The 15300-nt window shown below is 36.7% G+C and overlaps 1 protein-coding gene across 1 annotated transcript; it reads right to left on the bottom strand.

Moving 5' to 3' along the window:
- Nucleotides 1–638: 638 nt before the first annotated feature.
- Nucleotides 639–14025, bottom strand: LOC143280008 (RING finger protein 11-like). The gene is made up of 3 exons (XM_076584449.1): nucleotides 13783–14025; nucleotides 10339–10496; nucleotides 639–8913 (listed from the first exon to the last, which is right to left on the bottom strand). Exons 1-3 carry the CDS (start codon nucleotides 13903–13905, stop codon nucleotides 8742–8744), a joined length of 453 nt encoding a protein of 150 aa, XP_076440564.1. The 5' UTR covers nucleotides 13906–14025; the 3' UTR covers nucleotides 639–8741.
- Nucleotides 14026–15300: the final 1275 nt, after the last annotated feature.

Genomic DNA, 15300 nt, shown 5'->3' on the forward strand with positions numbered 1-15300 from the left:
TCCGAACGCAGTGACGCTTCCTTGAGCTACTGAAACTGAAAACTGACAGATGCCTTCAGAGACGCTGACGTAGGCATTGGCATCAGGTACCACACAGATGGCTCACCCTTTAACCTCAGGAGGCTTCAAGCAAAAACCAAGGTGAGGACAGACACCGTCAACGACTTCCTGTTTGCTGATGACTGCGCTCTCAACGCTGCCTCCGAAGCTGACATGCAACACAGTGTCGACAAGTTCTCTGCTGCCTGTGAACGCAGTGACGCCTCCTTGAGCTACTGGAACTGAAATTTAATGTTGAAACAACTAAAGTGGATGAAGTAGTTGCATGTGTTTAGAACCAACCTCATGCAGGTGGACTATTATTCATTAATTTTTGTGTTCTTTGGGCTTATCTTACTACACACATTTTGTTCCCCGTTCTTTCACTGACAACAGAAAGGTGTAAATGTGTGTGTGTGTATCTGTTTTTCACACACACACACACACACACACATATATATATATATATATATATATATATATATATATACAGAGATGGGCAGACCAAGGAACATAGAACAAAACAAACATACAAAAAAAGAAGAAAAAAAAGGACACACAAACACAAAAGAGACAGAGAAGCCAAAAAATCAAGTTGATCCATTTTCAATACTTTATTCCATGTTTGTGGTAAACAAAAGACAACACCATCATTTTCTGTCAAAAGTTGATATGTTAAAAACTATATATTTCAAGAGCTATATGCAGCCCCCTTAGCTACCCAACAGAGAAAGACCCCAGCAACAAAAGAATAATCTGATGAAGAGAAACTGCTGCAGAAAATCAGATCAAATAAAAGGAAATAATGAAACCTAATGAATTTTGTCTCTTTTTTTATTTTTTAAAATTTTTTCACTGTCACAAATATCAGTGACTGCTGTGGTCAATTAAAAGACATAACTTGATGTGTGAAAGAAGAAAGTGTTGTTACTGAGCTTTGCACTTTTATTTTCTTTATGCTGAACTGGCTCTTGTGATGTTACTTTTCTTTCAGCAAAACAACATGATCTGTAGTTGGTATTCTGAATGCGGGCTGCTGACTAGTTATCACCTTGAATGAAGCTGTCCACACTTTTGTTACTATACTATTTTTCGAACAGAGCATATCATTCAGTTCACCTTGTCATACTATAAACTGCAGAGCATTCACACAGGCATCAGCCGAACCAATTTTCAACATTGCTTTCATGAAGTCCAGTATGTGAAAACCTTCTCTTGCATCCCTTGCTATACAATTTATTCTGTCCTTTGCCATTGACACTGCGCAGTGCTGTTGACCAAAATACATTTTGCAACGGAAAGCTCAACTTTCCATAAAAATGACAACTCTCAACTACATAATTTGTTGGGGTTTTTTCTGCACACTGAGTTCATTGAATGTTGTTTATGTTGTTAAATGTTGTTTCAACTCAATAATTTGCCATTTTTATCTGTGAATTAGGATTCAAGGATTCTTTCAAGTTGTAGTAATGAAGTTCCTTAGCTGGCAAGTACAGATTTATGTCTGCAACTACATGAAATGCATTGAAATCAGTTTAGCTTTGTCTAGGTGTGTGTGTATGTGACTGTGTGCACAGGCATCTGTGCAAACACACATGTCTGAGACAGATGAGAATGGACAATTGAATTAAATTATAGGAGCAACAGAACAGTAACTTTAGTGTTACTTGTAAATTCTACCAAAGAGACAAGCAATAACTTTTGATTTAAAACATAACTTCAGGCAGAAGTTGTAATCATATATTTGTTTAAAAACGGACTTGTATGTATATATATTATCACTCTTTTCATATTAACCTTGGATTGAACTCAAAATAAAAAAGACAAACTAGTTCAAAGAGAGAGCTCAAGGAAATATTCAAATGTTACTGAACTGTTGATAACAATATAAAAACAATCTATAGAAATTAAACAGCAGGGATACTAGTGATGACAATGATAATAACAATAATAATAAAAATAAAAACACAGTTGTATCACTCAAACAACAATGCAGGTTAAAGGCTCCTTTCTGCAACAATTTCTGTTGCTCCATGTTGTTCACCATATCTGGAATCTCTGGGTATGTGTTGGTTGTTTGTTGTTAATTTTGTTTTTGTTTTTGTTAAGGGATTTTTGTCTTCTCTTTAACAGTATGACCAAACCAAAAGTAGGTGTAAAGTCATCACTGAGATGCACCTTAACATCTCAGACAGACTGAAGTCTTTTTACAACAGATCATGTAGGTTTTGCATCACTGTATCCAAGTGAACAGAGGGTTGTAAAATGAAATGAATCTCCAAATATTTTCACTTCATTTTTCTTACTGTGGAGCTGAACAGAGATTCGTCTGAATGACAAGTGCTTGATGTGACTGATCATATCTAAAGAACAGATTCAAGAACTTCAACAATCAATCATGAAATGATTACCAAAAGAACAATGATTATAAACAACAAAAATTAGGGAAAAAAACCCCTAAGTGGCGACCCAATGAAACGCTAATTGTGCACTGCATAAAATGAATAAATACATATCTAATCACTACAGCTTTTAAATCTACATGACTAAGAAAGAAGAAAATGTGAAATATCATTAAACACAATTAAACCTTTATAAAGATATAAGCATCCTTTCCCTGGAAAAACAACAACAACAACGCTGGCAAAAATAAAATAACCAGTGCAGGATCTTGCTTCAAACATACCACCAGCAAAAAAGCCTGTCCACCACAGACAGAATACTACTTCTTGTTTTCTTCTTTTCTAAGGAGAAGGATGTTCAGCATCCTGTGTATTTTTCCTATGACATACAAATTACAACAACTGTTTCAAAAACAACAACAAAAAACAACAAAAAAACAGACAGGACAGGGTGGGGGCAAAAAGGTGAGGGTGTTCTTGAACACATACATGTCAATCAATGGAAGGTAAAATACTCTTGAGGAAACATATTATAGCTCAATGAACATGTAAAAACAAACCAACAATACAAACCCTCAGTTAAAACACATTTCAGAACCTATTTCTCCTTCTCCACTATCCAAATTTGTTCTCACAAACTATCAGACAGGAGACAATGACATCTTTGTAGATTAAAAAAAAAAATCCTATGTAAAACCAATAGTTAACCTGAAAGAACAAACAAACAAAAAATAAAAGACAAGGAAAAACAAACAAGGAAAAATGCAAATGCATAGAATTACGCAGTCGTCACAACAAAAGGCTTAAGAGACTAGAATGACTAAATTTCAATTGTCATGAATATTTACTATACAATTCCAGTTGCATCCTGATCAACATATTTATATCCTCTGTACAAACTGAAGGATAAAAACAATGCCATGTATACTGGTAGTGGTAGATATTGGTTGTTAGTTTTCTTTTGTTCGTTTGTTGTTGGGTTTTTTTGTGGTGAATTATGCACAAAATGAATGCGTGTCTTCAGCTACATGCACAGAATTGTTATGAATATGCCAATTTCATTACCAATGGCATGTTTCTATCAAAAGAGAACAAGGAAGCAACGACAGAATCAACAAAAAGATTACTGAAGGAAAGGCAAATTGAATAAAGGGTACTGTTAAAAACATCAACAAAAGATGTTAGCTGCAACACTTTTCATGGAAATTTATCAAACATTTCTGTGAGTGACATTTCTTAAAGAATATGAAGACAGCAATTGATTACTCAACCCTGCTGAAATGGTTGCACAAATTACCAACTCTGATTTGTCACAGATTTTGAGTCTGGTGGTTTTAAGGTAACAAATTCAAATTTAACAGTGTGTATGTGTGTGTGTGTGTGTGTGTGTGTGTGTGTGTGGCGTTAGATTGTCTGGGTGGTGCCTTCACACCCTCACCCGGGGTTAGGAGACCTATGACGACAACGATGATGATGATGATGATGGTGTGTGTGTGTGTTTTCTTTCATTACAAATTAAACAGGTTTGCATCAGTTTGACATGGTACAGTATACGACACCAAAATGTGTTGGTGTGACATTGTTTTTTGTGTTTTTTTTAGAAATTGTATGCATTAGCAAACCAATGAAGATAAAACAAAACATACACACTGAACAGATTTTTTCGAAACTGACAGCTCTACAGTAATCTTGAGCATACACTGTGTGTGTACATTTGTGTGTGTGTGTGACAGAAAGGGACAGAGAGAGCGAAAGTGTGTGAGGATGTGTGTGTAATCAGCATGTTATGCATTACCTATCTCTCTTTCTCTCTCTCTCTCTATATATATATATCTATATATCTACACGTGTGTGTGTGTGTATAAGTATCTGAAAGCAGAAGTGATACTCATACCTATACTCATGCAAAACAAAACATGTCTATTTCTGTTTTTATCATAATACTGACAAAAGAGAAGAGAAAACGTTTGTCTTTCATAAAAAGAAAAAAAGTGACACTTTTTATAAGAATTTTAACACTTGCGAACACATCCCAGGAAGCTCCAGACACCAACCAGTACAGTACACAGGTTCCCACAAATTAAGGTTGAAGAGTCAGGATTAATATGACCATCACACAAGTCAGGATTAATATGACCACATTCATCCAGTCAAAACTGGTGGAAAAACAAAACAAAGCAACAAACGAGAAAAAAAAAGAAAAGAAAAAAAAGGAGAAAAACTAAATAACTGACAAGACCCAAAGAATGGCAAAGCAATAAACAAAAAAAGCAAAGACCATTTAAAAAAAGAAACCAAAGATGATTTTATGAAAACAGTCTATGGGGGTGCCACATACAATGAAACCTTATGTGAAGAAACTGGGACAAAAAAATCTGATGAGCATAATCTTACAACATGGCTTTGTTTTCTAAAATTAACTTGTCAGTGTAGATGGCCACACGCACACACACTCAGATGAATAAACTAAGATCAGGTGCAGTATGTGGACAACAGCATAGAGCTATTTTAAGTCCAATAATTTGTATATGTGATGACTGTACTGAGTGTACTGAGTACAATTGTTGTCAATACATTTTTTATTAAAAAAAATTATTGACTAAACACGTTCTATTTCATCATGTTTCAGTTCAACTTCATGCAAATTACCAAAAGCAGACATACGATATTCTTAAAAACCAATATATAGTAGAGATCATCAATCAAACATCATATAAAATGGACATTTTGACTGTATGTTGTATGTATTCTGGCACTGATTACTCATAACTGATGTGAGGGAAAACATTTGTGAACGGATGAACAGTCATAGTGAAGTTGAAACTGACACTCAGCGTGTGTGTGTGTGTGTGTGTGTGTGTGTGCGAGTGTGTGTGTGTGTGTGTCACAGAGACAGAGGAGCACAAGAAAAGAAGAAGAAAAATTAGAGGAATCTAATTTAAATACTTTGACCATAAGTATTTAAAAATCCTATTATTTGTAAGCTGAAGATTTGAACACTAATCAACAGTTCCGACACACTGATGGCTCTGGCATTGGCCTGAAGATTTTATTACCAGTGTTTGACAAGCTGAACCCCCCCTCCCGAGGCATACACTAGAGAGGACAAGGCAATGTAGCGCTAGAGATCACTTTTAGCAACAGCATACTCCAAGCTTAACTGGCTTCATAGCCTTCACAGGAAGCAAAAACCTTTGAGCGTGACTATACAGTAAAGCTAACAAAAACATTAATTTTTTTTCAAAGGCCAGCTATCATTAACGTCTTATCTAGAGATAAATGACATAAAATTTTGTTCTAAAAGATCAGGTCACTCTCTTGCTGTATAGTCAATTATGCTGTTCTTTGGTGTTTGTCTTTTTCATTTTTTCATTCCTCTGTCAGAGAGATCCCCAGTGTGTTCAGCTGAGAAGTACAAATTCATATCAACACTGTGCTGATGGTTGGTATCAGTTGTGATATCTAGAGTTTGTTCATATGCAAAATTTTTATGACAAGTGTCAAAACTGCATCTCCCTATGAAACCAAATACAACATACACTACAGCTGGACTGGATAGCATAATCAACAAAACTGCTAAGCTTGATGAAACGCTTCAAACACATTAATTCTAAACAAGGAAGCTTCATGACCACTGCCATTCTTTTGCATCACAGAGAGGCTTTTTATCTGTTTTTCTGTAGTAATAAACATTCATAAGCACTAATAAATTAATAATATATCATCATTTAATACAGTGATTTGGTGTCAGAGGAGTTTGTGGAATACTGCCAAGAAAAATAATTAAGACCTTTAAATACATGATCATTGTTTTCATGGATTACGGAGTAAGATTTTTCTGTACAGAACTTCCATGACTAGGCAAAGGCTTTACATAAGACACTGTAAACCAGAAATTGACCATATCCTTGTTTATCTCACTCTCCTTTTACAGTGATATCTACATAATATGAACTTGAGTATTTCCTGTGAGGCTTACTGTGTTATTTCCCTTTTACAGTGGTATTCACAAAATATTAAATTGTGTATTTCCTGTGAAGCTTATTGTGTGTACAACTACAAGTAAACTCCACTGTATAGATGACATAAGTTGTGTCCTGTTCACATGAGACATGATGCACAAAGGTTTGTCTGAGACCTTTAAAGTACAGCAACAATGACTGGATTTCTTAATCTGTTAAAATTCAATCACACCAGTTGTTGTACAACACAAAACAAAATGTGGTTACTCCCAGAATGTAGATTCTTTTAAACACCCTTTCCTGTCTGCTTTTGTTTTGTTTGTGGTTTGAGCGAGTTAGTGTGATAATAAGACTAAGAGTTACAATGGATGCTGACAATAATTGCGACTGAAACAGTGAAACAAAATGATGAAATAGAGTTTCAGAAACCGAAGAATACTTTGCCACAAACCAAACGTAGCAAGCTGTGAAGTATCCTGTCACTGCACTCACATAATACTTTAATAGCAGTGTAATTGTGCAAACAGACAAGCACACAAGGATACAAATCCAAACCTGCTTTTGTCCATTTTTCAAACTTCACTAAAACTAATAATAGATCTTCTTTTCCTTTTTTTTCTCTTTATTCCTGTGTGTAGCAAGAGTTGTAAATATCTGATTTAGAGCTGTTTCAAAACTAGTGCTCAAAGAGCTTTAATGAAATTCTCAAAAAATGATCAGCATTAAACACTTCTAGCTCAATACACAACATGTACGATAAAAATATTTATTTCCACAACTGATATCTCTTTACCTTTTTTTATTAAAATTTTTTTTTAATCATGACACAAATTGAGAAATCATTTTCATCTTTTCATTTTATCAAGGGAAAGCTCTGTTTTTTTTTTATGGCAAGAAAGAATCACTGAATCAGTGGATAAAAAACGATATGATTTTTACAAAAGTCGACCTTAACACAAGCATTCCAAGCAATCAGACAGCATACGAACATTTACATTCTGTGATTAGAGTTGATTATTAAACATCTGATGACACATGACATAGCCCTTGATATTTACAACCCAAAACATTGTATAGCAAATCTGAGAAACACTCTTATTCCTTCACAAGTGTTGAAATCTATGGCTTGTCTTTAGGCAACAATTCATTCAAATTTGTCATTACGCACTGATAGAATCAAAAAGAGAAGAGTTATCTGACATGCTTTCAAAAAAGAAGCATCATGATATTTCACACCTTTGCCATGACAAAAAGCTATAGAAACAACATAAAAACTGGTATAAGCACTATAAGCTTCATCTTTACACACTTATATAACCAAAGAAAAAAAAAAGAAACAGACTAAAAGAGTGAAAACCAACAAGAGACGATCATCTCAAGATAATGAAATATAGTTCCAGGACAAAAATAATGGCTGTTGATTTAAAACATTATTTGTGGATGATCTTCAGATCTGTAAAAGTCATATTTCGTTTACCTCAAGCAGTGCATCTGTACTTGCTCATTGACTACCTGCGATGAGTTGTCAAATCCAAGTGCATTGTGGTACGGACAGGAAAAGGGAAGGGCAGAAAGAGATCATACCGGCCAGATCATAGTGGCTACAAACGGAAACTGTCCAGCTGATTTATTTCCAATGAAAAGCACGCATGTATGCTTTATATTTATTACACATGTATGAAACTACTCTTGCTTCCTCTGCTAAAAAAAAAAAAAAAAAAAAATCAATTAAAAGAACATAATAAAATTAAATGAGATTTTTTTGGGGGGGGACGGTGGGGGGGCGCGGGGAGCAATACCTTAGGTATTATTTCCAACTGTGCTGCAAACTGACTAAAATATGCATTTTAACAAGCGTTTCTGATCTTCCTCCCTCTTCAGAAAGACTGCCAGGCAAACTTACTACAAAACACCCACACATCTCTTGCATAACCAGCACTTTTTTTTTCCCAGGGCAAATGTTACATATCAACAAAATTACCAAGTGACATGGGAAATATGCAACACTGCCTGAAATCACACTCAGCACATTCAACAAGAATTTAATGTAACAAACTTTACACAGGCACAAATCCGAACTGCCAAATTCAACATGTGTACAGAGATACATATATATCATATATATTCATATTCATACCTCACTTTTAGCCAGTACTCGGGGATCAAACATTCATCTTTTCTTCTTCTCGCATTCAAACATGTTTCACACCACAATTGTTTCCATATTCTTTGCTCTGAAGATCAGAAGGGCAGGAGCACCCTGGTATTGTGTGTGCGTCTGACGCGGATTTGGAAAGTTCACTGCGCTTTGTGTTCCTGCGCTGTCTGTTCCTATTGATCAACTGGTCTCGTACGTGGTGAGGAGAGCAGCATCGACAGGCTCCATACACGAAGGACATGTGAATGATCGCATGAGCCAGTCATCAATACAGTCCTTGTGATATATGTGCATGCATGGAAGGAACCGTAGCATGTCTCCCATAGTGAACTCACACATGCAGATCACACACCTGCAAGCAGAAAACAAACAGTCCCTGTTGCAATGCACTTTACTGACAGTGACATATGTCTATAATATCCTAGTGAACTTGTTATTCAGAAAATTAAGCCTGGTTTTGAGAACACTTGTTCACGACTTATTCCAGCTTAAGATATAATTTTGGCATCTAGCCTTGGTCAGAGACCAAGCTCTAAGCTCTAATTGGCAGTTGAATTTTACAAACATGTAGTCATCTGTTCAACAGGCTGCCTACCTTGGTAGAGCTGACTGACAGCTGCCAATGGGCACTCATCAATATGTGTGTGTGTGTGCGTGTGTGTGTGTGTGTGTGTGTGTGTGTGTGTGTGTGTGTGTGTGTGTGTGTGTGTGTGTGTGTGTGTGTGTGTGTGTGTCCCCGTTCACAAAATTCATTTTCCCTGAAAATGCTGTCTGCCAATACCAAATCTGGATTAAACATAATGGGGATAAAAAAAAAACCCACTTCACTTAAGGTTCAAGTCTTCCAGATTAAGCTGTATATAATATCTGGAAAATGAACAGGAAATTTTGTTGAGACTGCTGATCCAGAAATTCATAATTGGGCTCTTCCCAGTTGTCAGAACATATATTTGGGTTTGAAGACAGCATGATATTTTTCTTGTTCCCAATTTAAATAAAAGAAATACAAATTCTGGACAAAAAACACAATGACACTGCACCATAGATGTGGATACTTGATTTACTAGAATAAACTTCTTTTTAAAAATGAATCAACAATAGCTCTCAGTGAGTTTGGTAACCCTAGCGCAGGTACATCGGTGCACAGATATATAGCGGCTACATTTTGTGGCTTGCCTCAGGTGATGGCAACATCTCCTTTACTATGAAAAAAAACAACAAGATACTATGTACATCAAAATAACATTATTTAGAAAGTGTTATCACCCCAAATACAGTAATCAATTTTTAGCATAAAAAAACGTTTAAATACTAATTTTGGTTGGCAGATGTGTTTTAGTGCTGCAAGTTAGTCTCCTTTCTTCTGACCCTAACGTGCTTGGTTCAATCACATTCCGATGCTTCTTTTTTTTTCTTCTTTTTTTCCAAATATTTAATAATAATATGGAACACAGTGGCTTGTCAGTGACATGGAGATAAAGTACTATTTACAGACAACCTCTCATTGGGATGCTGTAGTAAAACTGTCTCCTGACATTCAAGAAAGTAATATGTAATATATAATATTATAAAAACGGGTATTCCTTGACAATCCTGAAAGACTTTCCCATCATTTTTTTCCCTGTCATTTCACAAATCTAGAAGAGTTCCTCTGGTACATGTACTCAACTTTCAGTTTTACAACAAAACACAACATGTATAAATACTATTATTAGTCACACACACACACACACACACACACACACTGACTGACTAACCAACCAGAATAACAACTCACTCTTTAGCTTTCTTGCTGCAGCCATCATAGACCCCCATGGGTAAATGATTGATCAGTCCCAGTCGCTGGGCAATCTTAATCTGCTCCTCCTCCGTCAGCTGGGTGGCTGGACGGCTGACATTTGGTGACGGATGGTAGACAGGAACAACCTCAGCTTCCTGCACCACATATATATGAATATAGAAGATCAATATTTGTTTTATTATTTCACACCATTACAAACAGGAGCACTAATACATGAATAGTTCAGGCAGTGCTTTGTCATCCCCTGTCTGACTGGTAGCAATTCAACCTCCACCATGCAAAACTAGGGGTGGGTCCTCTGGGAACAGCGTTATCAAAACTTTCTATCAAATTAAAATTTCAAATATGGCTCTTTTTCCTATCTGTGTGAGTCTTTCAGAACCATATTTAGAAAGTTTAAGAGTCGTAATGATCTGTCTACACTTATTGCTAAGACTTCGTCGTTGTTTTTTGCTGCTCTGTCATCTGCGCTGTTTCAGCAACATTACCCCCATGCCGCCAATCCCAAGTCCCTCTACAAACATATCTCCCCTAGTCCAAGCCATCTACACTGGCACTGGGAACCATCAATGATAGATTACCATGAGACTACACATCAGAAATGACTGCATTGGGGGGAATCACTTTTGTGGTGTTCAGTAATACCTGTGCATGTTCCATTTATACAGAACTACTGAGCCTCTAGGTTTATTGACAACAGTCACTTGGTTGCTAAGCCAGCCTAAGTGAATGAGTGTTCCCCCTCTAGTGGAGGCTGCTCCCACATCTCTCTGACACTTTGACTTTCCTGTTTATCTGCAGACAATGAAGACCTTGACAAGAAGATTAAGAATTCAACACAATGTGGAAATTGAAACTGAGGCAACCATAACAGCTGGGCAAGAAGTCCACTGATTGGCGGCAATTTATCTGCATTTGAAGATGAATAAGAATGGGGAAAATGATTATGCTGATGCAGAGGTCAGTTCAGGTTTGGGACTAATCAGTACAAGACAAGGCCATAACTTGTTTTCAAAAACATGTATTGTACTGGCATCAACCAGACCACAGAGATTCAGACATCCTCAATGCTGGTAAAAAAATGTGAACCACTGAATGTCACTCTAAAAAAAAAATCATACATACATTAAGTGGACACCTCTCCCTATCCATTTGATTTTGAGCCCCAAACACTCAGCTCAGGAGGGGGCCAGCTGAGGTCCAATGATTCCCACAATGATGGTCATTTCATGTTTGATGGGGTTCGAACCCACATACTGTCATCAACTTGCAATGCTAACCACTTCACCGTGGCATCCGACAGCTGGTTATAGATGTATTATCTTAAGATGACACATCTATCCTGTTTTGGAACCCCCCCCCCCCCCCCCACACACACACACCCTCTCCGCTCCCCCTCTGTCAGTCTGTGTGAAAGTTCAGTGTGTGAATGGATACAAATACCTTCCAACTGGAACTGTCTTAGACAATACACTGAATTTAAATTCAAGTACAGAATTTGTTCATAACAAACTGCGTCAGACAAGAAGATAATGCTTCTGAAAACAAATGTTTTCATGTGAATGCTACCCTTCCTCAGTCTTTATTGCTGCTATCAAGAAACTGTTCTGATTTGTTTAGTATTCTGAATAAAATTGTAAATGAACAGAAGTAGTATGACTGTAGGTGAACTAAAGTGAAAGGGCATTTGAAATATATTTGAGTCAAATGTACTGAACTCTCTCCATTTATCCATTTTCGCTACTTCAGGTGCTGTGTCTTTCAGTATTCAGCACCCACATGCACAAGTATGTGTTTATGTTTGTGTATGTCTCCGTGTGTGTATTTTTTAAATATACACAACTGATTGGTTTCACCATCATGGCAATCTTTAATTTCAGCGCATAGCTGTGTTAGTGCTGCATGCATGTTCATGTCTGTGTTGCAGTGTATGTGTATTTTGTGTGTGTGTGTGTGTGTGTGTGTGTGTGTGAGAGAGAGAGAGAGAGAGAGAGAGAGAGAGAGAGAGAGAGAGAGTGTGTGTGTGTGTGTGTATACCAGAGAAATAGAAGCAATGAGTTCCTTCGTTTGTCAAAATATATGAAACTATTTAATTCAGTTTTATTTTTATCTCTTCCCTTATTCAAGCCTTAAAGCTTTTATCTGCACTGCTTCAAGGTCATTTCTAACTTTACAAGAAACCACCATTTGCTCAGGCAAACAGCAATAAAATTATTCATTGTGACATTGACCTTTTACCAAGGGTCACGTAAGATGCGTAATATATATTTATTAAAAACAAAACAAAAAACAAAAAAAACCATTATTAATCTGATTCAGACTATCTCAGTCTAACACAAAAGCGATATATTTTTATCTCTATTTTTTTTCTTTTAGATACATTCATCAGTTTTATAATACAACTTTCCTGGAGCTGTGGTCTTAAGCTTTATCAGACCATAAAAAAAAAAATTATATAGTTTCCAGTTACAGACACACACAGATCTATAAATATATTTTAGACCTGCCCCCACGCCCCACTCAAACATATGCACATGGCATGCACACACAGTGGCAGTGTGTGTCTGTTTATATGTGCGTGTCCCTTGTGTGTACAACCATGTATGTATGTGTATGTCCCTGTGTAAATGTGTATACTATGTATTTGTGTTTCCATGAGTGTGGTGTGGTGTGTTTGTGTTTCCATTTGATTTTCCCCTGGTTTGGTTTTATGTCATTTGGACCAACCAATATTCAAAAGTTTCAGTTTTGGTTTTTCCTGCCTAAGACAAACATTTCACAAATTATAATATAACTTCAAGCTTTACGAAATCTGAAGCTCACACACAATGCACCAGGAAAACCATATTAGGCACTGAGAGGGGGTGCTCCGTATTCATATTAAACATGTTTTGGAATTCATTTGGAAACATAATCAAGTTAAGAAATTATACAATACTTCTTCTTGATGTAATGCCCACAATCATCAGGTTGATTATTCTGGCATACTGAAAATATCTTTGTCTTTTATATCTGGATGAAAACCACAATAGTAAAAAATATGTATATTATAATCAAGCAATATACACTCATTTATTTATTATGGAATATATATAAAAATGCAACACAACCCACTACAACAAAGGAATGTCTCACGACACCACTCTCTCAGTTCGCGGGGTGGGGTGGTGGGGGGTGAGGACTTTTATCTTCCTGTGCACTGGGCCTTTGTTAGGTTTAGTTTCGAGTTCAGCACACGGCTACCATACACTGACACAATGAATGATTAAGTCGTTGGATATGAGGCGTTTGAGGATCGAGGAGTAAAATCAAGCCATATCTGGAGGCAAAACTAAGGAAATTATAGAATAGGTGACAGACGATTTATATCAACGCCTGTAATCACCATACTGAACATGATAGTTTGTGCAAACAACCCACTTGATAAGGTGGTGGAGGTCCAACTGGTTGAGGCTCAACTTGCTGGCTTTGTTGATCTGGCACATCACTACCACGTAAAAGAGAAATGTCATCAGAGCTCTGCGATTTAAAACAATTCCCCATTTTAATGGCTAGCAGCTGATCTCCAGTCACTTGTCTCTTACAAACAGCGTGTTAAGAGGCCTGTCGATTTTCTTTCACCCATACCTCTCCCAATGAATGGCTCTATCAGATGACTGACCAAAACATACAGCTGATCGCATCATTTCTGGTAGAAACCATCCGCGCTGTGACGTACAAAACATAGTGACGTTTATTTTTAAAGCATTTCAAATACAGCCACTTAGAACAACTATTTCATGATGTTTGTGAAAAAGTATTACTTAATCAGAAGACAAAAGAATAAATTGAGCATATCTTCTTCAATAGCGTATGCAATAACTTTCCGGGATGTTGCGTATAAATACCTTTTTGCGTCACGTCTGCCTGAACAAAGCAACAAATGGGTTCAGTCAGAAATACTACAAGTATACACACAACAGCTGTTTGACTTATCAAAATTCAGCATACAGTTGCGCAAATGTTGTTGTGATGATGTTTGCGTCTGTGTTGTAGTACGCGTGTGTGTGTGTGGAGGGGGAGGGGTTATGGGGAGGACAAAGTAGGTTACGCGATAATAAAAGCGAATGTACTCAACCGTGATCTTAGTGATGGTCACATGGAATGGTCATACTTAGGGGAAATTAATGGTCGCCATCACAAATTGATATTTGTTGAAAATCATTCGACAGTTCATCAGAGAAATAGAAGCAATGAGTTCCGTTGTTCGTCAATACGTATGAAACTAATCAGTTGGGTTGTTTTATCTGTATACCCTTGTAACTGTTTTAAAGCTTTGCATGATCTGTGTTGCTTTAAGGCCATTTCTAACTTTTACACACATCAAAAAGCAAAAACAAAAAACATCATGTGTGCAGGCAAACATCTTTTTCTTTTTTTCTTTGAGGCATTGACCTTGAGCCAAGGTCACCCAGGAAGCGTGATAACTACATTTTCAGAAACTCATATTCGATAATCCGAATCATACGGATCCGTCAGTCTAACATACGATGGGGATAATTTTTTTTTTTTTTTTTTTTTTTTTTAATACACTTGAGTGATCAGTTTTACAACACTATTTTGCTGGAGCTGTGGCCTTGACCTTTATCAAGACCATTATAAAATTTCTATGTACCCATATAGTTTCCACAGTCTTTCTCTTTCACACACACACACACACACACACACACACACACGGAATACTGATCGATGTTGCTGTTTTTTGTTTTTTTATCACACACACACACACACACACACACACACACACACACACACACGTGTGCGTTGGCCTGACTAGTTGACTATCCGGGGACGGCCGAGGTGCAGGCTTGAAGCATTGTGATGTCTTTTTTGCTTTCTTACTTTCGAAAGGCAGTCTATTCCTCCTGTTTAAAAAAAAAAAGAAGAAAAAAAAGAAGA

This window comes from Babylonia areolata, chromosome 3 (assembly GCF_041734735.1).
Source record: "Babylonia areolata isolate BAREFJ2019XMU chromosome 3, ASM4173473v1, whole genome shotgun sequence".
Lineage (NCBI taxonomy): Eukaryota > Metazoa > Mollusca > Gastropoda > Neogastropoda > Buccinidae > Babylonia > Babylonia areolata.